This window comes from Pongo abelii, chromosome 10 (assembly GCF_028885655.2).
Source record: "Pongo abelii isolate AG06213 chromosome 10, NHGRI_mPonAbe1-v2.0_pri, whole genome shotgun sequence".
NCBI lineage: Eukaryota > Metazoa > Chordata > Mammalia > Primates > Hominidae > Pongo > Pongo abelii.
This window is the reverse complement of record NC_071995.2, coordinates 49,152,523-49,176,655: the sequence shown is the minus strand read 5'-3', so window position 1 is coordinate 49,176,655 and position 24,133 is coordinate 49,152,523. Positions and strand designations below refer to the sequence as shown.

Below are 24,133 nucleotides of genomic sequence, written 5' to 3'. Positions count from 1 at the left end.
CTAACAGAATCTAGACATGTCCTGCAGAAACGCTTATGGGAACTTTCAGTCATGAATATGCATGGGACCTTGGACCCAAGGTTTCTGGAGATAGAGACGATGTCTAGAGAGGTGGGAAATGGAGCTTTCACTGTATACATTTTCATAGTGCCTGACTTCTTACCATGTGCATATATAACTTTTTCATTTTTATTTTCCATTTCATTTACGTATAACTTTTTCATTTACAGAAACCCGTTTTTTTTTATTTATTTATTTTTTTCAGAGACATGGTCTTGCTCTGTTGCCCAGACTGGAATGTAGCATTGCAGTCATAGCTCACCTCAGCCTCTAACTCCTAGGCTCAAGCAATCCTCCCACCTCAGCCTCCGAAGTAACTGGGACCACAGGCACATGCCAACACACCCAGTTAATTTTATTTTCATTTTTTCACTATCATATATGTTTTTAAACTTTTAGGTTCAGGAGTACATGTCCAGGTTTGTTACATGGGTAAACTGCATGTTGCAAGGGTTTGGTGTACAGATGATTTTGTCATCCAGGTAATAAGCATAATACCCGATAGGTAGTTTTTTGATCCTCTCCCTCTTCCCACCTTCCACCCTCAAGTGGGCGCCCATGTCTGTTGTATTTTTATTTTTTGTAGAGACAGGGTCTCACTGTGTCAGGCTGAACTCAAACTCCCGGCTTCAAGCGATCTCCCACCTCAGCCTCCCAAAGTGCTGGGATTACAGGCACGAGCCTCCACTCCCAGCCTAAAAAAGCATTTTTCGAAAGTTGCCTGCACCAGCGGAGGCAGAAGTTGCAGTCACTGTTCTGTGGTGGCTCATCTGCAAACCTTCCTGGCGTGGTGGAGAGGAAGCCTGCACCATCCTTCCTGTTAGGAGAGAACAGCTCAGTGCATGACACATTAGGGGTGGGTCACACATCCTGCGGACTCATGAACCTCCAAATTAGGCAGCTAATTATTCTGAGGATTCCAAGTCACATTTAAAATCAGCGTCAGCTGAAGTAAAATCAGATGAGTAATTTGCTTCCGGAATGCGAAACACACAACGCAGACTGCTGCTACTTCTTGGGAAGCTGGGCCCGGCCCTCTCAGGAGCACCAGGCTGGGGGTAATGGCCATGACCCTGTCCTGGGAAGGAATAGGGGCCATTCACCTCAGGTTAGGTTGGGTCCTGACTAAGGTGCAAGACTCAGGTCAGGATCACACAACCCCTGAGTGTCACAGAGCAGAGGTGGAGGAAGGACAGAGCAAAGACGGTAGGTCCGACCTGTACAGGGAGTGTTCAGCCCCAAGAAGAGAGACATGAGGGGCAGCATCCCACAGTCTTCCACAGCAAGTGCCCTCACTCTGAGAAAGATAGCTGTCAAGTAAGGCACATGACAAGAATAGAAGCAGCTGGGGCAGTGAGGTGGAATCAGAGTCCAGAGGGTCTACAGATGGGCTAAGGGATGCTCAAGGAAGCTCTGTAGAAAGTCTCTCTAGGAGCTTAAAGCCCACGGCCTGGAATGTGAAAGGAAGGGAGTTGGTGGAAGGCTGCTTAGAGTTAGGGGAGTTGGGCACCATGCCAAGAGTGAGCGGATGCCCCCCTTTCTACTCCTGGGAGAATGTCCATCCTTCACGTCACTCTGATCATGTGTAGCTGGGCAACTCTTTTTCTCCACACTCTGCTGGCCTTCTCTCCTGACTCCATCAAAGAACATCTCACCTTCTGAATAGATCAACCCTACCTTGGAGTCGCAGGTTAGAAAAAAAGATTACTTTCTTCATTCACCTGTTAACACCCGGATGGCTTCCCTGCCTTTCCCAGTGCGTGTCAGAACTTCTTGCTAGGATCTACTCACTCATGCTCCTGCTCCCAGGTCTTAGGGTCTTAGAAATACAAATTCATTGCTGGACTTGGTGGCTCACGCCTCTAATCCCAGCACTTTGCGAGGCCAAGGCAACAGGATAGCTTGAGCCCAGGAGTTTGAAACCAACCTGGGCAACATGGCGAAACTCCCTCTCTACAAAAAATAAAAAAGTTAGCCGGGCATGGTGGCATGCATCTGTGGAGGCTGAAGCAGGACAACAGCTTGAGTCCAGGAGGTCAAGGCTGCAGTGAGCCGTGATACCTCCACTGCACTCCAGCCTGGGCAGTAGAGCAAGAAAAGAAAAGAAAGAGAGAAAGAAAGAGAAAAAGAAGGAAAGAAAGAGAAAGAAGGACAGAGAGAGAGAGAAAGGAGAGACAGAGAGTAAGAAAGAAAGAAAAAGAAAAGAAAAAAGGAGGGAGGCTGGGCAGCAGAAAGAGGAAGAAAAGAGAAAGACGAATTTATTTAAATATCAAAACAAAAGAGAAACTGAACTAGTGGTAGAAGTTTCTACCATAGAAAGTTTTCAAATTATTGGCTATTTGGAGTCATGCGCGCTCCTTCTCTGTTGCTAAGGCCCCAAAAGATCGCAGCACACGAGGCAGCGCCGGAGAGGACCAGTGAGCAGCACGGGCCCTGGCGGGGTAATTCCGAACACCGGTTTAGGAGGCGGGTTTGCCAGGATTCTCATTCCAGCCCTGCCACTAATTGTTCAGGGTTCTCAAGGTCCAGCATGCACAAGAATCACCCGGAGGGCTTTTAAAACACAAACGGCCGGGCCCAACCCGAGTTTCGGAATATTTAGGTCTGCGGTGGGGCCCATTTCTTTTCTTTTTCTTTTCTTTTTTTTTTTTTTTTTTGATACGTAGTCTCGCTCTGTCGCCAGGCTGGAGTGCAGTGGCGTGATCTCGGCTCACTGCAACCTCCCCCTCCCGAGTTCAAGCGATTCTCCCGCCTCAGCCTCCCGAGTAGCTGGGATTACAGACGTCCGCCACTACGCCCAGCTAATTTCTTGTATTTTTAGTAGAGATGGGGTTTCACCATGTTGGCCAGGCTGGTCTCGAATTCCTAACCTTGTGATCCGCCCGCCTCGGGCTCCCAAAGTGCTGGGATTACAGGCATGAACCACCGCGCCCGGCCAAAATTTCTAATAAGTTCTCAGGTGATTCTGACTGGCTCTGCTGGTGGGGGATCCCACTTTGAGAAACACCCTCTGCTGTGTGAGCAGCTGCCTCCCCGGTACATTCGGAATAATCATAGCAGGTTTAAAGTTTGCTGGGGCTGGGATTCACCTGATACCTGGCACTTGGAGCCCTTGACACAGTTCATGGCACACGGAATACGAGCTCTTGTTGGATGGAGCACAAATGAGAAGCAAACCTGGGGCAGGACCCCGGGGCCCATGGCCGCCCCGCCGCGTTTTCCCCTCCCGGGCAGGCCTCCGGGCTCCGAGCGCTCCAGGCGGGCGCGCAGCACATTCTGGTTCCATGCACCCGCCGCCCGCGGCTCTGCTAATGCCTGTCGTCTTTGGGGTGACTAGGACCCTCCAATCTTTTTCCGCGCTGAAAGCCTGGCCGCAAACACCGCACCCCCGGGGCGGGCTGAGACGCAGAGGCCGGGGCGCCCCTCTGCCGGTCTGCCCGGAGTTCCCGCGCCCGCAGCAGGCTGGGGACACGGCGAGACCCGCTGCACCTGGCCAGGGAGGGGTGGGGCGGGCGCGTTAGTGCAGCTGGGGGAGGTCCCGCCCCGGTCCCACCCTCCCGGCCGTCCGGTGGGGAAACCCGGGAGCCGCCCCGCGGCGCGGCTGCGGCTCTGCCTCTGCGCGACAGGTAAGCGGCAGAAGGAGCCCGCGACCCTCTCCCCGGGAGGGCCCCCCTGAGCTCCCCAACTGCTCGGACTTCCCTCCGGCGGAGCTCGCTTCTGCCGAGTCCTCGCTCTCACCTCCTCCTCCGCCAGCCTTCGCCTCTTCCTCTTCCTCCTCACCACCCCCGACAGTAAAATGAAGGGGCTGGGCCAGGCTGGTCCCTCCTGCCTTCGCTCTCTGCTGGTCGCGGTGGCCTGTAGCTCCTCCCTCGGTAGGACCCCCCTCCACCTTGGCGCTTACGAGATGAATGAGGAGCCCAGACCTCTGGAACTTGAAGGGGTGAGAGGGGGACAAGCCAGAGCTAGGGCTCCACACCGTCTTCCCCTCACCCACCCATGCCCTGCATTCCTTCTGTGTCCCGTCTCCCCAGATCGGGACACCCCAAGTGCTCTGGTACGGCAACTCTTGCAGAGAGGTTTCCTCCTGCCCTGCCACGTTGCGCCTGAGCAGAAGGGGACAGCAAGGAGAAGCCTCGCTGGTGGAGGTCGGTCTGAGCCCTGCTTGGTTGAATTCCCTCCCGAGCCTGGGGGCTTTTGGGGGTGGGGAGGGATCTGCCTCCTGCTGTGGGGAAATGGAATCTGTTGGGTGTTCATGACTGTGACTGTCACCGACTTCCCTATTTCCTCAGTTGTTCAGATTCCCAGGCTGACAAAAAGGAGAAACAGCTTTTACTTGCACCCAGGGCCAATCATCGCAGACCCAGACCTCTGCAGAGGGTAGGATGGGGCTTTTCTGTGTATGCGGGTGGAGGGTGGTCAGTTTGCCAGCAAAGCTTACAACAGACCCCTTCTAGCAGCCGACAACCCATTGCAGCACTCTCAGAAAGGGTGTTAATTCTGTGCTCTGAGCTTGCCCCCAGGCCCACACACACAATTTACAGGCACTGGGTGAGGTTCATAGTTCTGGACACACCAAAGAGCCTCGAGGACTTTTGCGCCTTCTACCAGAGATGTGTGTGCACCACACAGGCCCTATTCTCCGCTCCAGACAGATGAGCTGTCTCCCTTCCCATCAAAGGGAAGGTTAAGAAGGATGAGACAGGGAAATTCATGTGATGATGAAAACCAGGTCAGGTGAGGGGTTTGAAATATGCTTTGGTTCCGGCCACATGTGGTGGCTCATGCCTGTAATCCCAGCACTTTGGGAGGCTGAGGCTGGTGGATCACCTGAGATCAGGAGTTCGAGACCAGCCTGGCCAACATGGCAAAACCCCATCTCCAGAAAAAATACAAAAAATTAGCTGGGCATGCTGGCAGGCGCCTGTAATTCCAGCTACTTGGGAGGCTGAGGCAGAAGAATTGTTTGAACCTGGGAGGCAGAGGTTGCAGTGAGCCGAGATGGCACCATTACATTCCAGCCTGGGTAATAAGAGCAAAACTCTGTCTCAAAAAAAAGAAAGAAAGAAAGAAAAGAAAAGAAAAAAAAAGAAAAGAAAGAAATATGCTTTGATTCCAGTTGCCTAGCCGGAGCCAGTAGCATTGCAGGCATTTCCCTAGCTCCAGTTCCTTAATGGTGCCATGCACTTTAGGAACCCAGAGGTAACCAGAGAAAGCTGCTTCCAGGGGCACCAGGGCAGAGAGCAGGACAGGACCCTCAAAAGAAAGAGGGAAGTATGCAGGAGACTGGGCTGCTCAAGATGACCTCACCTCAGTAATGCTGCCCACAGTCCTACAGTGGGCGGAACAGCTGACTACTACCCATAGCAGCATGGAAGAGCTCAGGGCAGAGAAGGGGAGGCCCTGATGTGTGTCAGGTGCCCTGTGAGGTCAGAAACATATTTGTCCAAGTTCAGCTGGAAGAAGTGGGGACAGGAAATATGAGCATGAACTTAGTCCATGCAACCATTGCCTCGAACAGACCTCAGGACCAGGAGCGGCAGCTAACCCTAGGGCTGAGGGCCTCTCAGTGCAGGGAGGCAGTGGGTATCATGGAGGCAGGCAGCTGACTCAGCCCTGTCACTAACTTCGATATATAATCTTAGCCAAAACACATAAACACTCCCTGGGTGGGGAGCAAATGAGAAGGTGTATATGAAGTGTTTTGGCAAAGCTCCAAGCACCAGTCAAATGCAAGACAACGTGATGTCATAGTTAAGAGAGTGGGCTTTGGAGATACATAGGCCTGAATGCAAATTCTGCCTCTGCCACATTTCTAGCTGTGTGACTTTTGTCAAGTTACTTGACCTCCCTGTGCTTCAGTTTCCTTCTGTGTAAAACAGAGAAGATAACTGTAACTTGATTTGATATGGTAAGCAGTAATATTTAAAATGGCGACGGCATTCTTCTTAACATTTTCTGGCTCCCACGGATGTGTTCCAACATCTCCAGCCCTGGAAGTGATGCTGAAGACCAGGTTGGGTGTGTCCATGCCATAGCTTGGGTGAACTCAGCTCTTTACACAGCCCTCTGCCCCTTTCTGGGAAAGCCCAAATGTTCATTCTCATTCGATAGGGACGAGAGTGAGGATTTGAATAAGCAGGAGGTTAAGTGCAGGGCAGTGCCTGTCTCTGTGTCGAGCTCAATGCTGTAATTGTGCTGTGTAAAAGGCCTGTGTGGTGAACAAGGGTGAGCTCACTCCAGGGAGGAGAAGGACTGTTAGAAGACTTTTGTGGCACCTGACAGCCCTGTGGGGTCAGCTTATTCTCTTGTACCCTGAACAACCTGGTCCTAAGGCCTAGGTAGAGATTTGAAGGAAGAAAGCAACCCAGTCCTCAACGCTGCACGTAACAGAGAATGAAGAACAGACTAGCAAAATAGCATTGCCATACATCTCAAGGCAGAGAGGTGTGACAGGGATTGGAAGGCCAGGTAGATTGGTCAGGAAGAACATTCTGGAGACAGAAGTTTGGGGACCAAGACTCAAGGATTGGGAAGGAGAAGGAAACAGGATCTAGGTGGTCTACCATCTGGGCCTGTTGGTTCTCCCTTCTCCATGATATTTAGTGGGGAAGTCCCATGTAAGGAAAGCATGGGTAGTAGAGAAACTTGTGAACAAATAACACCTAGAAACTGAGGCAGCAAGATGCACCTTAGTCTAGGAAGCCTTCTTGAAAGAGGGGAGTCTCTGGTAAGAATTTGAAAGAAAAGAAATATGGCTTGCTTAGCAAGAATATAAGGGAAAGGCTTTGAGGAAGAAAAGATAGCCAGTGAGTGCCAAGCATCTGGTTGGGCTTGAGGGTGAGCAGCAAACAGGAAGCAACCCGGCCAGCCCCTCTGTGTTTCTGCCACAGTCAAACAGTGCTCAAGGAATATGAATACGGCTGTCCTGATTGTGAAAGACAGAGACGGGCCCGAGGCAAAGGAGGCTGGCAGGCAGCTCCTGCTGATCCTCCAGATGCTGGTTGATAAAGGCACAATTTCAAATGAAGGTTTTGAAAGCAGAAAGGACGGTGAGGAACCAGGAGGCAGGGAATGAATCAGCAGGACTTGGGAGTGGGTGTGGGGTGAACCTGAAATTGAGACAGGATTAAAAAGGACCTGTCTGAGAGTGGGTCAGGGGCTGGCTTGTTTCACGGACTTCGATGCTTCTGGCAGCAATGGGGAAATTGGGAAGGCTGGCTAGCGGAGGAGGCTGGGCACAGACCCTGAGCCCAGGGGATGGTACATTGAGTAGCCAGTGGCCCCGGGTGAAAGTTCTGCAGCCAAGAGCAGACTGGGGGATGAGGAGAAAAGGAAAAGTTCAGTTCTAGTCTCTCCCATTAACCCCCCCTTCCCAATTTGAAGACTGGACCAAGAGGCCTTCGGGAATACCCCTCCTGTCTTCCACCCTTCTCATCACTTCCCTGTCCCTTCTCTGTCCTTTCCCCCAACTGCTCCCCTCAAGCCCAGTCTGGTTGTCACCAAGGCTTCTAGGTGATTAGAGAATCCCACCTCATCTCCACCTAGAACCCTCCCTCCACTTCTACACTCCTAGGGATGAACCGTTGCACACCCCTGCCCCACCTGGCAGGGCCTACAGGGTCTCCAGTGAAAAACCTGTGAACTGTTGAACCTCCTGTTTGGTGGCATATTATTTTGATTTTTGGTGACTTTTTCTTGGAATAAGTCAACAAATATTAACCAAGTGCCTACCACATGCCAAACGCTGCTCTAGGTATACAGTGGTGAGCAAAGTTGGGTTGAGTTTTTCAATAGAAAATCCATGTTTGGGTAATTTAAGCTTAAAATATCATGCAAACAGGCTGGGCGCATTGGCTCACACCTGTAATCCTAGTACTTTGGGAGGCCGAGGCAGACAGATCACTTGAGGTCAGGAGTTCAAGACTAGCCTGGCCAACATGGCAAAACACTGTCTCTACTAAAAAGATACAAAAATTAGCCGGACGTGGTGGCAGGTGCCTGTAATCCCAGCTACTCGGGAGGCTGAGGGATGAGAATCGCTTGAACCCAGGAGTCAGAGGTTGCAGTGAGCCGAGATCCCACCACTGCACTCCAGTATGGGCAACAGAGTGAGACTCCGTCTCAAAAAAAAAAAAATTATGCAAACATAAAATGAACCTTGATATGTTGGGGGAACTTGATAGACTAGCTACAGAAATAATTTTCAGCATATCTTCCTGGGAAACTAAGCCACAGTATTGCAGCTTGAGTCTTGGGGAAAAGCTGAAGTGTCTTGAAGGTGTAATTATGGGGAAAAATAAAAACCTCCCACATTCTGTGATCAAAAGGGTCAGGGGTGGGAGGAGGGCTTTGGAGGAGATAATTTGCTCTTCTGTTCACAGTATGAGTACAGAGGACTTGAGAGGAGTGCTGTGTTTGATGAAGAGAAAGTGCTTATGAGGAAGAAAGGACGGTCATTTGGCCAAACAGCCTCTCAGCCCCATTTCCCCCAACCGTAGTGTGAAATTAACCTGCCCCCTCCCCAATATGATGTCTAGCTCCACACACCTGTGCCAGTGTTAAGAGTGGTGACAGTTATCACTTTCCAAAGAAACTTGTAATTGAGCCCTCCTCTGAGTAACTTGAGCAAATATCCCTGTGGTAAGGACTGCTTGCTTCCTGCTGCCACGTCTAAGGAGGTGACCAGCTCAGGTGATAAATAGAAACATTGTTACAAAGAGGCCACCTGGCCAGCTAGGGCGTGTTCTGGATGGCTGACTCTGACATTCACAAAAGCTAAGGCTGCCTGGGACTTCCAGTTTCCGCATCTTTAAAGCATTTGTATCCTTGAGTGGGAGGAAGGCAAATGCCAGGAAGGGGATCAAAGGGTGGAGTGGGGAAGGCTCAGGGAGGACAGGCCTGGTCCCCAAATTGCCTACTCAACCTCCAAGGGTACGAGTGTGGTAAACAGAGTAGTGGTCTAGGAGTTGGGAGATCGGGTTCTACTCCTGGGAGCCACTAGCTGTGTGTTGCTAGAGAAGTCACCTAACCACTCTGGCCTCGCTGTTGATAAAATGAGGGTGTTAGACTCACAGACAGACCTAGTCAAAACACACCCAACTAACTGGTCTCTTTTTGCTAATTGGTCTTTTTTTTTTTTTGAGACAGAGTCTTGCTCTGTCACCCAGGCTGCAGTACGGTGGTGCTATTTCTGCTCACTGCAACCTCCAGCTCCTAGGTTCAATCAATTCTCCTGCCTCAGTCTCCTGAGTAGTTGGGATTACAGGCACCTGCCACCATGCCTGGCTAATTTTTGTATTTTTAGTAGAGATGGGGTTTCACCATGTTGGCCAGGTTGGTCTTGAACTCCTGGCCTAAAGTGATCTGCCCACCTTGGCCTCCCAAAGTGCTGGGATTTCAGGTGTGAGCCACTGTGCCTGGTCCTAACTGGTCTTTCAAAGAAATTTTTGAATGCTGATTTGCAACACTCTGAATTTATTTTATAATATCACAGTGGATTGTAATCAGCAGTTTAATACAAGCTGGGCTGGGTAAAGCCTCAGTTCCTTACACCAGTGAGAGAAGGTAAGTTTGTATTCTGGCCGGTGGGGCCAAGGAAGCAAATCCCATTTGTTCAATCTGGGCAGGCTTTTCAGAGAGGATTTCTGGCATCATCTCGGGATCAAAGCCAAGGATGGTCCGAGAAGTTGCAGGCCCAAGGGTAGCTGGAGGAAAAAGACTTGGGAAGAAATGCTGAGCCACAGCGAGAGGGAAATGAGTGGATGGGAGCTGCAGGCACACTTGCCAGGAAAGCAGGCCAGGTGTGGGAGCCCAAAGGTGAGGGAGATATACAAGACACCAGGGGTGGATCTCGTGAAGCTTTGTACTTGAAAGAATAGCAAAGAATAGCAGCTATTCTTTCTCCAAGGCTGGTGGAGGGGCGACCTCCAGGACCTTGCTAACCATACTTCTGGGAATCATCTCCTACACAGGGAGCAAAAATCCTTAACCCCAAAGTCCTGTGGCTTGCACTAGATTCTGTGTCTCTTCTAAGAGACTCTTCCTGTTGCCCTCATGCTAAGCAAACAAACTAGAGAATGAGTGCCTCACCACCAAGGCTAATCCCAGGTGTCTCATTTCTGTTCAGGATGTGGTTAGTACCTTGAGGAACTGTAGGTTTGAGAGAGAAAGCTTCAGGCAGCCAGATGGGATTGAGAGATTAGATGCCTAGGAAGAGCTCAATTTAACCCTATATTTCTTTCTCCAGGGAAAATAAAAGAAGCAAAAACAGGCCCTGCTGTGAGGGACCACGAGGCAGTGCCAGGATGAAAGAGTTGGAGTAACCTAGGTGATTCTGAGTGAATCAGTCAGGAGGCCTTCCTGGAGGGGGTGAGTCTTGAGCACTGGCAACAGCTAGTAACTACAATCTTACCATGCCTTTGTTTCTAACTGTGCTCCCTCTTTCTTGCTGGAGTGGGAAGGTAGATGGAAAGTAGCGGGGAAGATGCAGCCTGCAGGATGGTTCAAAGCTGTCATGGCAAACACTCCCCCATTCTGCAGGCCTCTGTGTGGGCTTAGCTGGGACAGTTCCAGAACTGATGAGGTGTCTAGCTCAAGCGAATCCCCCTGTGCTAGCCCCAGCATAGCTCAACCTCTGTGACAAGAAACTCCTGCTACACTGAATCCCCATTTCCTCCCCGAAGCCTTCCTCAAGCCCACAGGGAACTCTACCTCTCTCAGCTTAGCACTTACTGTCTGTGCTATTCTGCTTTAATTTTATTCATTTTTGAATAAGTAATATAGTCAGGGTTCAAAGTACAAAAGAGTAGTCAGTGAAAGGTCCTTTTCCTGCTCCTGAATCTCCCCTGGTCAGGTGCTTCCTTCACCTGGTCAGTGCTATCAGTTCTCGTTCTCCAATAAGATTTTCAAATCCCTTGGGGAAAGGAATTGAGCCTTTGTGTCCCTCTGTGTACCAGACAGGGTAAACTGTCCCACCCCATCACCCAAGGTGGTCTTCCTAGCACCACACCCTCCCTCTTCCATCCACACTGCTACTAACTCTCCTAGGTCAGACTCCGAATGGGTCATCCAGCTGCCAAGCAGGTCCCTTTCCAAGATACTCTCCACCGCTGTCATATTGTTCTTCCTGTAATGCTGGGCTCCCAGCTTAATGCTTTATTACTCCCCATGCCTTGGGTCAAGGGCAAATGCTCCTCAGCATGATGAACAAGGCCCTCAGGACTTGGTTTCAGCCACCTCTGTAGGCCCAATTTCTGCTACTCCTGCCATACCAGACTGCTTATAGTTCTGTGACTGGCTCTTCTGTCTCCCACCTCCAGACCATTGCAGGTACTGTGCCTTCTGCCTGAAATGTGCTCACCTCGCCTCGCTGACTCCTACTCGCCGGTTAGTGCTTGGCCCGTTTCTGCCCCCGTGAGATTTCTTCACAGATGTTGCCCTCCCCCATTTGCTGAGTTTCCTGCATGCCGTCTCCTTCAGCACTCAAGGGTACCTCTTTGATTCTGCTTCTCACAGGGTAATCTCTGTGTAAAAAAATCTGATGCCCCCAATTGACTGTAGGATCCTTGAGGGCTGGCCTTGCACTTCTCTGTGTCCCCCGCCTCTTGCAGAGTACCTGGTAGAGGCAGTTATTCAGTAAATACTGGTGGAATAAACAAATCTCTCCTATCTCCTAGACAATAGTTAATACAAAATAGATGCTCAGAGATTTCTTTTGTTTGATTTTTGATGGTGCTGCTGAATCTGATGTTATAAAAGAAGCCACATTTGTACCCCAGTCCAGAGTGAATCCAGCTCCCCACTTGAGATCACGATGGCCACATACTCCCAAGGTCTCAGACACCAAGCCTCTCCACAGGCAGGAGCTTGTGCGTTTAAACAATAGCATTAAATAGTACAACCAGAGTTATTTTTAAGCAAAACATGCAGGGAGTAATGAACGTGGCTTTGGCCAAGGGCCAGGTGCTTGAGGATAACTGCTGGGAAGTGAAGCAGGGATTTATCATAATAATAGAAATAGTTGATACCATTTATTAAGGGCTTAGTATGACAGGTGCTCTGCCAAACATTTTACCTACATTATCTGATTTAATCCTCCCTACAACCCTGTCAGTTAGGTATTAGTTGCCCCCACTTTATAGATGAGGAAATTGAGGCTTAGAGGGATTAAGTAAATCACCCAAGGGTCACACAGCTGCTAATGATCAAAACTAACACTTTGTGGGAACTTACCATGTGCAGAGACTGCTAAGCTTTGTCCATGAATTTTGCGGGGAAGGAACATAATTCTTATAACAACCCTAGGAGGTAGGTGCTACTACTAGAAGAGGAAGAACTGGAATTTGTGCCCAGGTCCCTTGCCATTGATGTCTACTGCTTAACCAGTGAGCTTATGTGTCCAGAACTCTGCACAGAAAGTTCTGCAAGCATTCATCCTCTAGGGCATGGATCCACATGCCTGGGGGTGGAGCCTGGTGAACGCCCATGCCCAGCCCTGCCGGGAATGTCTTGTCATAAAATCTTAGGTTTCTGTTAAATTCTTTTTTATTAAATATGAGTAGATTACAGATAACTTTTATTTATTTATTTTTAGAGGCAGAATCTCTCTCTCGCCCATGCTGAAGAGCAGTGGTGCGATTATAGCTCACTGCAGCCTTAACCTGCTGGGCTCCAGCAGTCCTGCTTCAGCCTCCCAAGCAGCTAGGACTACAGGTGTGCACCACTATGCCTCGCTAATTTTTAAAATTTTTTATTGAGATGGGCTCTCAATACGTTGAGCAGACTGGTCTTGAACTCCTGGGCCCAAACGATCCTCCCACCTCAGCCTCCCAAAGTGCTGGGATTACACCATGCTCGGCCAAGAAATATTTATAAAATACGTGTAGGGTATAAAGAATTACAGTCCACCAGCAGCCACAATCCACTTCGAGAAAAAAACACTTTGAAGTCCCCTGTTACCCATCTCTAATCCTGTACTGTTTTCTTCATCTTCAGAAACTGGTTATATCATTTCTTTAGCTTTCTTTTTTTCGTGGGGGGATGGAGTCTTGCTCTGTTGCCCAGGCTGGAGTGCAGTGGTGTGATCCCAGCCTACTGCAACCTCTGCCTCCCGGGTTCAAGTGATTCTCCTGCCTCAGCCTCCCGAGTAGCTGGGATAACAGGCATGTGCTACCACGCCCAGCTAATTTTTGTATTTTTAGTAGAGACAGGGTTTCACCATGTTGGCCAGGCTAGTCTTCTTTAGCTTTCTTTATAGCTTTATCACATATTTGTATTCATGAACAAGATATTGTTTAATTTTAGCATGTTTTTACATTTTCTATAAGTGGAATCATACTGTACGTATCCTTTTGTCACTTGCTTTTTTCACCCAACAACACATCCACATTGTTGCATGGAGAAGTGGTTCATTCTTGGTCATCACTGTAGAGCACTGCATGGTATGGGTATTTTGCACTTTATTTATTCATTCTGCTGGTGGACTTAAAGGTTTTACCAGTTTGTTGCCATTTAAGTCAGTGTTGACTTAAATGTTCTTGTACATACCTCTTGGTTTGCATGTACCAGAGTTTGTCTGGGATATAAAATGAGGAGTGGAATTGCTGGCTCAGGCTGTGTTCATTTTAAATTTTTCTTGATAATACCAAGTTGTTTCCCAAAGCCATAATGATTAAATCTCATGAGTTTAACGATTAAATCTCATGTAGTGTTTCAGTGTTCCAGTGACTCTAGATCCATGCATATTAGGATCTTAGGGCAGGAAAGAAACACTGCCTCCAGTCTCCTCATTTTATGGATGAAGGAAATGTAGATACGGGAAAGTTGTGGCCAATAAGGTGATGCCACCACTCAGCAACAGAGCCTGGCCTCTAACCCCAAGCACCCGACTCCCTCCTTACCCTGTGTTGGCTCACTTCTCTCTCTCATCCCCTCCTTTTTCAGGCTGAGGCCCCAGCTTGTGGCCACCACAACGTATCAAGCTATTTCCAGGGTTGGGCTCAGGACTCAGAGCTGACGCAGCTGGGGTCCCCCTTGGTTCTGGAGGATGAGGCTCCTCCGCAGACGCCACATGCCCCTGCGCCTGGCCATGGTGGGCTGCGCCTTTGTGCTCTTCCTCTTCCTCCTGCATAGGGACGTGAGCAGCAGGGAGGAGGCCACAGAGAAGCCATGGCTGAAGTCCCTGGTGAGCCGGAAGGATCACGTCCTGGACCTCATGCTGGAGGCCATGAACAACCTTAGAGATTCAATGCCCAAGCTCCAAATTAGGGCTCCAGAAGCCCAGCAGACTCTGTTCTCCATAAACCAGTCCTGCCTCCCTGGGTTCTATACCCCAGCTGAACTGAAGCCCTTCTGGGAACGGCCACCACAGGACCCTAATGCCCCTGGGGCAGATGGAAAAGCATTTCAGAAGAGCAAGTGGACCCCCCTGGAGACCCAGGAAAAGGAAGAAGGCTATAAGAAGCACTGCTTCAATGCCTTTGCCAGCGACCGGATCTCCCTGCAGAGGTCCCTGGGGCCAGACACCCGACCACCTGAGTAAGTAGCACCCAGAGTCCTTCTGGGGAGACCAGGGTTTTGCTAAAGGCATGGCCAGTATGGCCAGGGCCATAGATCAAGGGCCAGAGAAAGAGTTGAAGGGAATTTTATAATATGGGCAAGGATCTCCTCTGTGCCTCACTTCTTTCCCAGAACAACTGTGCTGATCCCAGGGGTTGTGATTCAAGGGTATTATGGTCAGGCCAGAGGCCCAGGGAGACCTGTGAGAGTGAAATGCAATTATGAAAGTGGGATGATGCAGAAGAAGGAACTCAGCTTGGCACCAGGACCTGGCACGGGGTGACTGGGGAGACTGATACCAAGCTGTGGTTTCAGTAGCTTTCTCTCCTACTGAGGCCTGCCCCAGAGACTGTGGGACTCTAATGCTGAGCTGTTTGGAGAGGGGGCATTTCTTAACAGCAGCCCTGGTGGTTAGGAATATCCTCACACCTGGTTTCCTCCAGTGAAGGCCCACAAGGCCGCAAATTGATTCCAACCTTTATTTGAAGTTTTTTATAGCACAATCTTGCACAATGAGATATCACTTAGATCTTTGAGTGGCAGCCCCCTCCCTCTAATGCCCCTATGGCTGCATTCCCATGATCCTCAAGTTAAAGACAGTGTGTCTTCCCCACTTAGCCTTTGTCTTTTCCAGGTCAAGTGTTATACCCTATTTGGCCTTTTCTCAAATGGCAGCCCTCATCCCCAGATTTCATGAGTCTTTAGGGCTGTGAACCTGAGGTTCTTGAGACTTGAGCCAAGTATGATAGCCCTAGAACAAGGGGCCACTTGAAACTATCAGGAATTCCTCAGCAGAGAAGGACACTGGGTCCAGGCACAGTGGCTCACGCCTATAATCCCAGCACTATGGGAGGCTGAGGTGGGTGGATCACTTGAGGCCAGGAGTTCAAGACCAGCCTGGCCAGCATGGTGAAAGCCTGTCTCTATTAAAAATACAAAAAAATCAGCCTGGCATGGTAGTGGGTGCCTGTAATCCCAGTTACTCTGGAGGCTGAAGGACAAGAATCGCTTGAACCTGGGAGGTGGAGGTTGCAGGGAGCTAAGATCATACCACTGCACTCCAGCCTGAGTGACAGAGCAAGACTCTGTCTCAAAAAAAAGAGAGCGAGAAAAGCACTGGGTGTGACAGCAGCCAGTGGAGGAAGCCGGGGAATCTTTCTGGAGGGTCCCCAAGAAATCCTCTGACCAGCAGAGGAGGTCAAGGAAGGGTGTGAGGTCACATGATTTCTTGAGATCCAGGATTCACACATTGCCACCCCCACCCTGAGATGGAGTGTCAAGAAGGTAGCCGCGTGGCCAAGTGCCACAGAGTGGCTGGAGTGGATAAAGATGGAAGAAAGGTCGCAGGAAATTGACTGTTTGTGATAGTGGTGTCAGATCACAGGGAGTTAATGAGAAAATGGATTAGAGAGGAACTGTACGCTGTAAAGGGAAGAGCCTTTTCTTCTCATTGAGTATGGAAATCATAGTCACTATTCTCAGATGTCAAATTTGGCCTTCATTACCTACCCCTCTGGGACCTCTGGATTGGATTACATTTTATGCAGTTCACATATTACGGAGGAAGAGAGCCAGCCCTGGGAACTCCTAGCCTGAGAGCAGATAGCAGATGAAGGAAGGGGGTGGAGGAGCCTCAGCATCACAGCTGGGGCACTGAGCCAGCTCTGTGGGGATGGATTTTGGAGTGGTTTGGCTAGAACCTGTGCAGAGGCTCAGGGTGGGTGGCAGATACCGGGGGAGACAGGAACAGGAAACAGCTGTTCCCACCTGATACAGAGAATGTAGGCTGTGGTTCAGAGGAGTGCAGGATGGTCTGGGGGAGTCTCTGGACGGGGCCCTTCCCACACCTGGCACTCCCAAGGACCAGGAGAACTTTGTTCGTACTTTCATACTTCCAGGTGTGTGGACCAGAAGTTCCGGCGCTGCCCCCCACTGGCCACCACCAGCGTCATCATTGTGTTCCACAACGAGGCCTGGTCCACGCTGCTGCGAACAGTGTACAGCGTCCTACACACCACCCCTGCCATCTTGCTCAAGGAGATCATACTGGTGGATGATGCCAGCACGGAGGGTGAGGCTGGAGGGGCCCAGAGGAGGGGGCCGGGGTCTCCCCTGGGCACTCAAAGGAGGAGGGCAGGTCCTTTCAAGGGAGCAGGCACCACCTCAGAGCCTGTTGCCTGGCATCACAGCTCATCTTAAAGGCCAGGGGCAGGAAGAAGTCAGGTAGGGGCAGGAAGAAGTCAGGTAGGGGCAGGTAGACCATGCTTCCTTCACACCTCAGCCAAAGAGCTCCAAGAGCTTTTCAGCTCTGGCTTCAAGACTCCCTGAATGCTGCCAAGGCCAACCCTAACTCAGAAATGCTGGGAGAGCCAGGGCAGAGGGTAGGGACAGGCCTTCACCTCTGTTTCCTACCCACTGGGCCACTCTTCTGCTCTTAAAGACTCCCCAGCCAGCCCTTTTTGCCATAGCTGTTGATAGGTAAGTGGGGTTGCTCACCAAACTTCCAGCCTTCAATTCCACAAACATCTACTGAGTACTGTGTGCCTGGCTCTGACCCAGGCAGAGGGGATGCCATGACAAAGGAGACAGACCCTGCCCTGAAAATACTAAAAACTCCCATAGGTCAGAAGCCTCTTTTTTTTTTTTTTTTTTTTGAGATGGAGTTTCACTCTTGTTGCCCAGGCTGGAGTACAATGGTGCGATCTCAGCTCACCACAACCTCTGCCTCCCGGGTTCAAGCGATTCTCCTGCCTCAGCCTCCCGAGTAGCTGGGATTACAGGCATGCGCCACCACACCCAGCTAATTTTGTATTTTTAATAGAGATAGGGTTTCTCCATGTTGGTCAGGTTGGTCTTGAACTCCCGAACTCAGGTAATCTGCCTGCCTCAGCCTCCCAAAGTGCGGGATTACAGGCATGAGCCACCGTGCCCGGCCAGAAGTCTCTTACAACACTAGCCACAGTGCTGTGGCAGTGATACACCTGTAACAGGTGTGAAAGGGCATGGACTGCCGAGTCCAACACCCAGGAATTCAAATCCCAGCTCTAACCCTTCCTAGCTCAGTGACCTTGGACAAGCATTTGGCCTCCCTGAACCTGTTTCCTCTTCAAAAAATGGGGGCAGACTGGGCACAGTGGCTCAAGCCTGTAATTTCAGCACTTTGGGAGACTGAAGCGGACAGATCACTTGAGGTCAGGAGTTTGAGACCAGCCTGGCCAACACGGTGAAACCCCATCTCTACCCAAAATACAAAAAATAATTAGCCGGGTGTGGTGGTGTGCGCTTATAGTCCCAGCTACTTGGGAGGCTGAGGCACGAGAATCACCTGAACCCAGGAGGCGTAGGCTGCAATGAGCCAAGATGGCACCACTGCTTTTCCACCTGAGAGACACAGTGAGACTCCATCTCAAAAAACAAAACAAATAAAAGGGCTCGGCGTGGTGGCTCATGCGTGTAATCCTAGCACTCCGGGAGGCCAAGGCGGGCAGATTGCTTAAGGTCAGGAGTTCGAGACAGCCTGGCCAATATGGTGAAACCCCGTGTCTACTAAAAATACAAAAATTAGCCAGGCATGGCAGCGTATGCCTGCAGTCCCAACTACTCAGGAGGCTGAGGCAGGAGAATCGCTTGAACCCAGGAGGCGGAGGTTGCAGTGAGCCGAGATTGTGTTACTGCACTCCAGTCTGGGCTACAGAGCGAGACTCCGTCTCAAAAAAAAAGAGCAGTTGAGTCCCTTACGTGGTGGGTGAGGGATATGAGACAGGTCATAAATGAGATTCATGTGCCACAGAGTGGCTGGCATCAAGTAAGAGTGTCACAAGCATGCATTCCATTTTATTCATGGTACGGGAACAATGCACCATGGAGTATGTAGCCAGGAGGTGCCATTTCTGCCTGGCGTGGCTAGGGCTGGTCTGCTGTGGAGGCCTGTTTGAAGCTGGGCCTTAAAAGATGAGTGTCTAAGAGAGAAGAGTGGATGAAGGGCATTCCCACAAGAGAATGGCATAAGCACAGTCCTAAAGACATGAATGTGTTTGTTAAAGAGATCTGGTGTGGCTGAAGCTTAGATTTGTTTAGGAAATGAGACTCAAAAGATGTTAAATTGGCCAGGGACAGTGGCTCACCCCTGTAATCCCAGCACTTAGGGAGGCCGAGGCAGGTGGATCACTTAAGCCCAGGAGTTCAAGACAGCCTGGGCAACATGTCAAGGCCTTGTTTCTATAAAATTTACAAAAATTAGCCTGGCATGGTGGCATGTGCCTGTAGTCCCAGCTACTCGGGAGGCTGAGACAGAGCACGACCCCGTCTCAAAAAAAAAAATGTTGAATTGACATTCATGTCATGCTAAAAGCATTTATTAGAAAGTAAGAAGGAGTCATTGAAAGTGTTTCATCTGGATTGTGACCTCATTTCAGAAGGATGGCAGCTTTGGAGGAGGATAATCGGCAGGAAGAGAGGCAGAGGACTCACAGTCTGGAGAGGAAGTTCTTACACTCACTTGAGAGTAGGAGATGATGGGGCCAGAACTAGGAAAGGCTGTGGGACTGAGGCACCTTTAGGCTGAGAGTGTCCACAAGCTTAGCCCTCCTCGCAGGAGGCATGTGGTGTCTGGGGCTCTCCCAGGTTGACCTCCTGTGCTCAAACTCCCAATAGTGAGGGCAGGAACTGACTCCACACTTCCCAGTGTAAGTGCTGGGGCTACTCCAGTAGAGCTGCTTCCTGTCCTTGTCCTCCCCCAGCCTCCCTCCTTCCTCTAGGTTAGGGGTGATGCTGAAAAGCGGACTAGGGCTGTGGAAGGAAGGGCTGAGTGTGAGCCCTGTTGAGTTCATTTCTTCAGGAAGCTCACATCTTCCCAGGGAAGACAGATACTTGGCAGCACTTATAAAGCAAGGCCAGACCAGCCTGGGCAACATAACAAAATCCCATCTCTACAAAAATAAAAAATTAGCAGGCACGGTGGTATTTGCCTGTGGTCCCAGCTACTTGGGAGGCTGAGGTGGGAGGATCACTTGAGCCCAGGAAGTTGAGGCTGCAGTGAGCTGTGATTGCACCATTGCACTCCAGCATGGATGACAGAGTGAGACCTTGTCTCTAAAAAAGATACAAGTAAAGTAAAATAGGCCAAGCACAGTAGCTCATGCCTGTAATCCCAGAACTTTGGGAGGTCGTGGCAGGAGGATTGCTTGAGGCCAGGAGTTCAAGACCAGCCTGGGCAATGTAGCAAGACCCCATCTCTATAAAAAATAGAAAAGTTAGCTGGGCACGGTGGCATGTGCCTGTGGTTCCAGCTACTTGGAGGGCTGAGGTGGAAGGATTCTTGAGCCCAGCAGTCTCAGACTGCAGTGAGCCTTGACTGCACCACTGTACTCCAGCCTAGGTAACAGAGTGAGACCCAGTCTCTAAAAAAAAAATAATAAATAAATCAAGGCAAGCAAGTATCAGGGATGCAGTGACAGGGTCTGGTGGACAAGGAATGTATAGATTAGGCTTCTGGAAAGGGAAGGGTGAAGAGTTTGGCAGAGATGGGAGGAGCTTGGCAGTGATCTCTAGGGAATCTTTGTAGCAATGGAAAGGTTGTATGGAATGGAAGCAAGCATTTTAGCGGTCCTTCCTCTCAAACTGGGTTCTTTCATTATCTTTCTCCTCCTAACCCTATGCTACCCATCCTTCGGAAGCTCTTTCACCTGAATCCCTTGTACTGGAGTGTATTAGTCCATTCTCACACTGCTATAAGGATATACCCAAGACTGGGTAATTTATAAAGGAAAGAGGTTTAATTAACTCACAGTTCTGCAGGGCTGGGGAGACCTCAGGAAACCTATAATCATGGCAGAAGGGGAAGCAAACATGTCCTTCTTCATGAGGTGTCAGGAGAGAGAAGAATGAGAGCTGAGCAAAAGGGGAAGCCCCTCATAAAACCATCAGATCTCGTGAGAACTTACTATCACAAGGATAGCATGGTAGAAACTGCCCGATGATTCAATTATCTCCCACTGGGTCCCTTCCACCACATATGGGGATTATGGGACCTACAATTCAAGATGAGATTTGGGTGAGGAAACAGCCAAACCATATCATTTCACCACTAACCCCTCCCAAATCTCATGTCCTCACATTTCAAAACACAGTCATGCCTTTCCAACAGTCCCCCCAAAGTCTTAGCTCATTCCAGCATTAACCCAAAAGTCCAAGTCCAAACTCCCATCTGAGACAAGGCAAGTCCCTTCCCCTATGAGCCTGTAAAATCAAAAGCAAGTTAAGTCACTTCCTAGATACAATGGAGGTACAGGCATTGCGTAAATATACCCATTTGAAATGGGAGAAATTAGCCAAAACGAAGGGGCTAAATGGGGCTAACAGGCCCCATGCAAGTCGAAAATCCAATAGGGCATTCATTAAGCCTTAAAGTTCCAAAGTGATCTCCTTTGACTTCGTGTCTCACATCCAGGTCACGCTAATGCAAGAGGTGGGCTCCCGTAGCCTTGGACATGGGGGTTCTAAACTGTTAACTTTTCACCCTAAATTTTGTGACTCCGTGAGCTGCAAGTGCCCAGGTAGGAAACTCCTCTGACTAGCTAGACAAGTAACATAATGCCAGGCTGGCACAGGCAGCATCTAACAGGCAGAATAGCCTGTGTTCAGTAGGGCAGAGTTGGCAGTAGCCCCAGTATCCCCTCCAGAGCGCCTGCCCCTGGCAGGCCACCATACACACGTTCACCTTCTCTCTGGCTGTCCTGGACTTGGTACCCTGGACTCTCTTCTAAGGCCAATTCTCTCCTAAGGCCAATTCCAGCATCTCTAAATCATCTGCATGGTCAGGACGCACTGGCTCACACCTGTAATCCCAGCACTTTGGGAGGCTGAGGTGGGAAAGTCACTGGAGCCCAGGAGTTCAAGACCATCCTGGGCAACATAGTAAGACTCTGTCTCTACAAAAAAATAAAAAATTAGCTGGGCATGGTGGTATGTGCCTGTAGTCCCAGCTACTCGAGAGGCTGAGGTGGGAGGGTCACCTGAACTCAGGAGGCCAAGGCTGCAGTGAGCCCTGATCATGCCACTGTACTCAGCATGGGTGATAGAGCAACACCCTGTCTCAAAAACAAAAACAAAACAATCACCTGCCTGAAAAACCTAAGCTAGTCATTCTTATTTTTCTGGGTCCTGGCATCCTTTCAGAATCTGTTAAAATCACTAGAATAGTGCACCACTGCCCACAATAATATGCAAAACCCACATTTTTGCATCTAATTCCAGGGAATTTGTGGACCCTATGATAAACAACCCTACCCAGAGGGCTTTCAGACGGTAGAGATACTTTAAGCAACATTCAGTTCAGTGAGGAAAGGAGGAAAAAAACCTCAGATCCATGGTCAGAAATCTCTGTCATCCACAGTGGGATAAAATTTCCTACACGTTTGACTGTTTGATCAGATTAACCAGCTCTCATTACACACACACACAAACAGGACTGTGTCTCTGCCGAAATACAATGTCCCTGCTCTCTGACCTCCACTCCAGGTACCCAGCAGCAGCCCTATGAGGGTGAGTCTAAGGGCATTTGATACTATTGGGGAGGAGACCCCGTGCTGAGCTGGGGAGCTTTTTCTTCCCCAGCTCTGAGTCAGAACCAGGGCACAGACCTCATTCCTGAGTGGCTAGGTCAGCAGCCAGGGTTCCCTCCCTGTCTGGCACACTCCACCAGCTTAACTAAATTAGAGGGGAAAAAAAGAAGAATGCAGGGCAATGGGTTAGTGAGTGAGTAATTAGGGAGCTCTTTTCACCCAAGTAGCCAGGAAAGACTACTGTTAGTACTCTCTGCAAAGGGAGCAGCCAACACAGAGGCCAGAGGCTTGACTTGTTAATGAGGCAGAAAGAAGACAGTGTGGCTTAAACAAAGTAAGCCAGGGAGCTGAAAGAGTGCTGGTGGAGTGGGTGTAAGGAGCCAGGCCCATGGCTCACACCTATAATCCCAGCACTTTGGGAAGCGAGGCAGTTGGATCACAGGATGTCAGGAGTTCAAGACCAGTCTGGCCAACATGGAGAAACCCCGTCTCTACTAAAAATACAAAAATTAGCCAGGCATGGTGGCGGGCACCTGTAATCCCAGCTACTCAGGAGTCTGAGGCAGGAGAATCGCTTGAACCCAGGAGAAGGAGGTTGCAGTGAGCTGAGATCACACCATTGCACTCCAGCCTGGGCAACAAGAGCGAAACTCCATCTCAAATAATAATAATAATAATAATAATTTTTTAAAAGGCTAGCGGGACCAAATTGTGAGACCTCTGTAAGCCACCGGCAGTGTTTGGATTTTTCATGTGTGTATGTAGTAAAAGGCACATGACATAAAACGTATCATCTTCACTGTTTAAGTCCACAGTTTATTGATTTTAAATGCATTCACATTATTGTGCAACCATCACTACTACCCATCTCCGGAACTTTTTTTTTCCTTTTTTAATGAGATGGGGGTCTCACCATGTTGACCAGGCTGGTCTCGAACTCCCAGCCTCACAAAGTGCTAGGATTACATGTGTGAGTCACCACACCCAGCCAAGAACTTATTTTTTGTCATCCCAAACTGAAATTCTGTACCTATTAAACATGAATTCTCCACGCTGTCCTCCCCGCAACCCCTCTTCTACTTTCTGTCTCGGTGAATTTGATTATCATAAGTGGAATCATACAGTATTTGTCCTTTTGTGACTGGCGTATTTCACTAAGCATAATGCCTTCAAGATTCATCCATGTTGTAACATCTTTCAGAATTTACTTTATTTATTTATTTATTTTGAGACGGAGTTCGTTCTTGTTGCCCAGGCTGGAGTGCAATGGCGCAATCTTGGCTCACCACATCCTCCACCTCCTGGGTTCAAGTGATTCTCCTGCCTCAGCCTCTTACAGGCACGTGCTGGCTAATTTTGAATTTTTAATAGAGACGGGGTTTCTCCATGTTGGTCAGGCTGGTCTCTAACTCCCGACCTCAGGTGATCCACCCACCTTGGCCTCCCAAAGTGCTGAGATTACAGGCGTGAGCCACCAAGCCCGGCCCAGAATTTACTTTTTAAGGCTAAATAATATTCTATTGTATGTATACACCACATTTTGTTTGTCCGTTCATTCGCTGATGGACACTGAGGCTGTTTCTGCCTTTGGCTATCGTGACTAATGCTGCTGTGAACATTGGTGTGCAAATATCCAAGTCTCTGCTTTCAGCTCTTCAGGGTATATGCCCAAAAGTGGAATTGCTGGATCATATGGTAATTCTCTCTTTAGTTTTTTTTTAAGGAACCGTCATACCTTTCCATACGAAAACACCATGGATTTGTTTTTAAGTACAATTTGAAGCCACTGTAGTGACATGGTCTGATTTATGATTTTTAGAGAGAATTTTACTTCTCACAGTAGCTGCTGTGTCAAGAATAGATTGAGGAGAGTGGTATAGAAGATAGAAAAGCAGTTCAGACATGATTGCTGGAGTGACTGTGGGGATGAGAGAGAGAGCTGGCAGGACCTGCAG

General features: G+C 49.5%; 1 protein-coding gene across 9 annotated transcripts in view; it reads left to right on the top strand.

Moving 5' to 3' along the window:
- The first annotated feature begins 3,556 nt into the window (after positions 1–3,556).
- GALNT6 (polypeptide N-acetylgalactosaminyltransferase 6) overlaps positions 3,557–24,133 on the top strand; it is a 39,382-nt gene continuing 18,805 nt past the window's right edge. Inside the window, exons 1-6 of one of the 9 annotated variants that reach the window (XM_024256742.2) lie at positions 3,557–3,686; positions 4,350–4,437; positions 10,307–10,428; positions 11,379–11,445; positions 14,002–14,595; positions 16,515–16,687. In XM_024256742.2, coding sequence (XP_024112510.1) covers positions 14,105–14,595; positions 16,515–16,687 — 664 coding nt within the window. In that variant the 5' untranslated portion in view covers positions 3,557–3,686; positions 4,350–4,437; positions 10,307–10,428; positions 11,379–11,445; positions 14,002–14,104. Of the gene's footprint in view, positions 3,687–3,924; positions 4,206–4,262; positions 4,438–10,306; positions 10,429–11,378; positions 11,446–14,001; positions 14,596–16,514; positions 16,688–24,133 lie in introns of those variants that run through there. The other 8 variants (XM_054527248.2, XM_054527249.2, XM_024256743.3 and 5 more) reach the window with 8 other exon arrangements.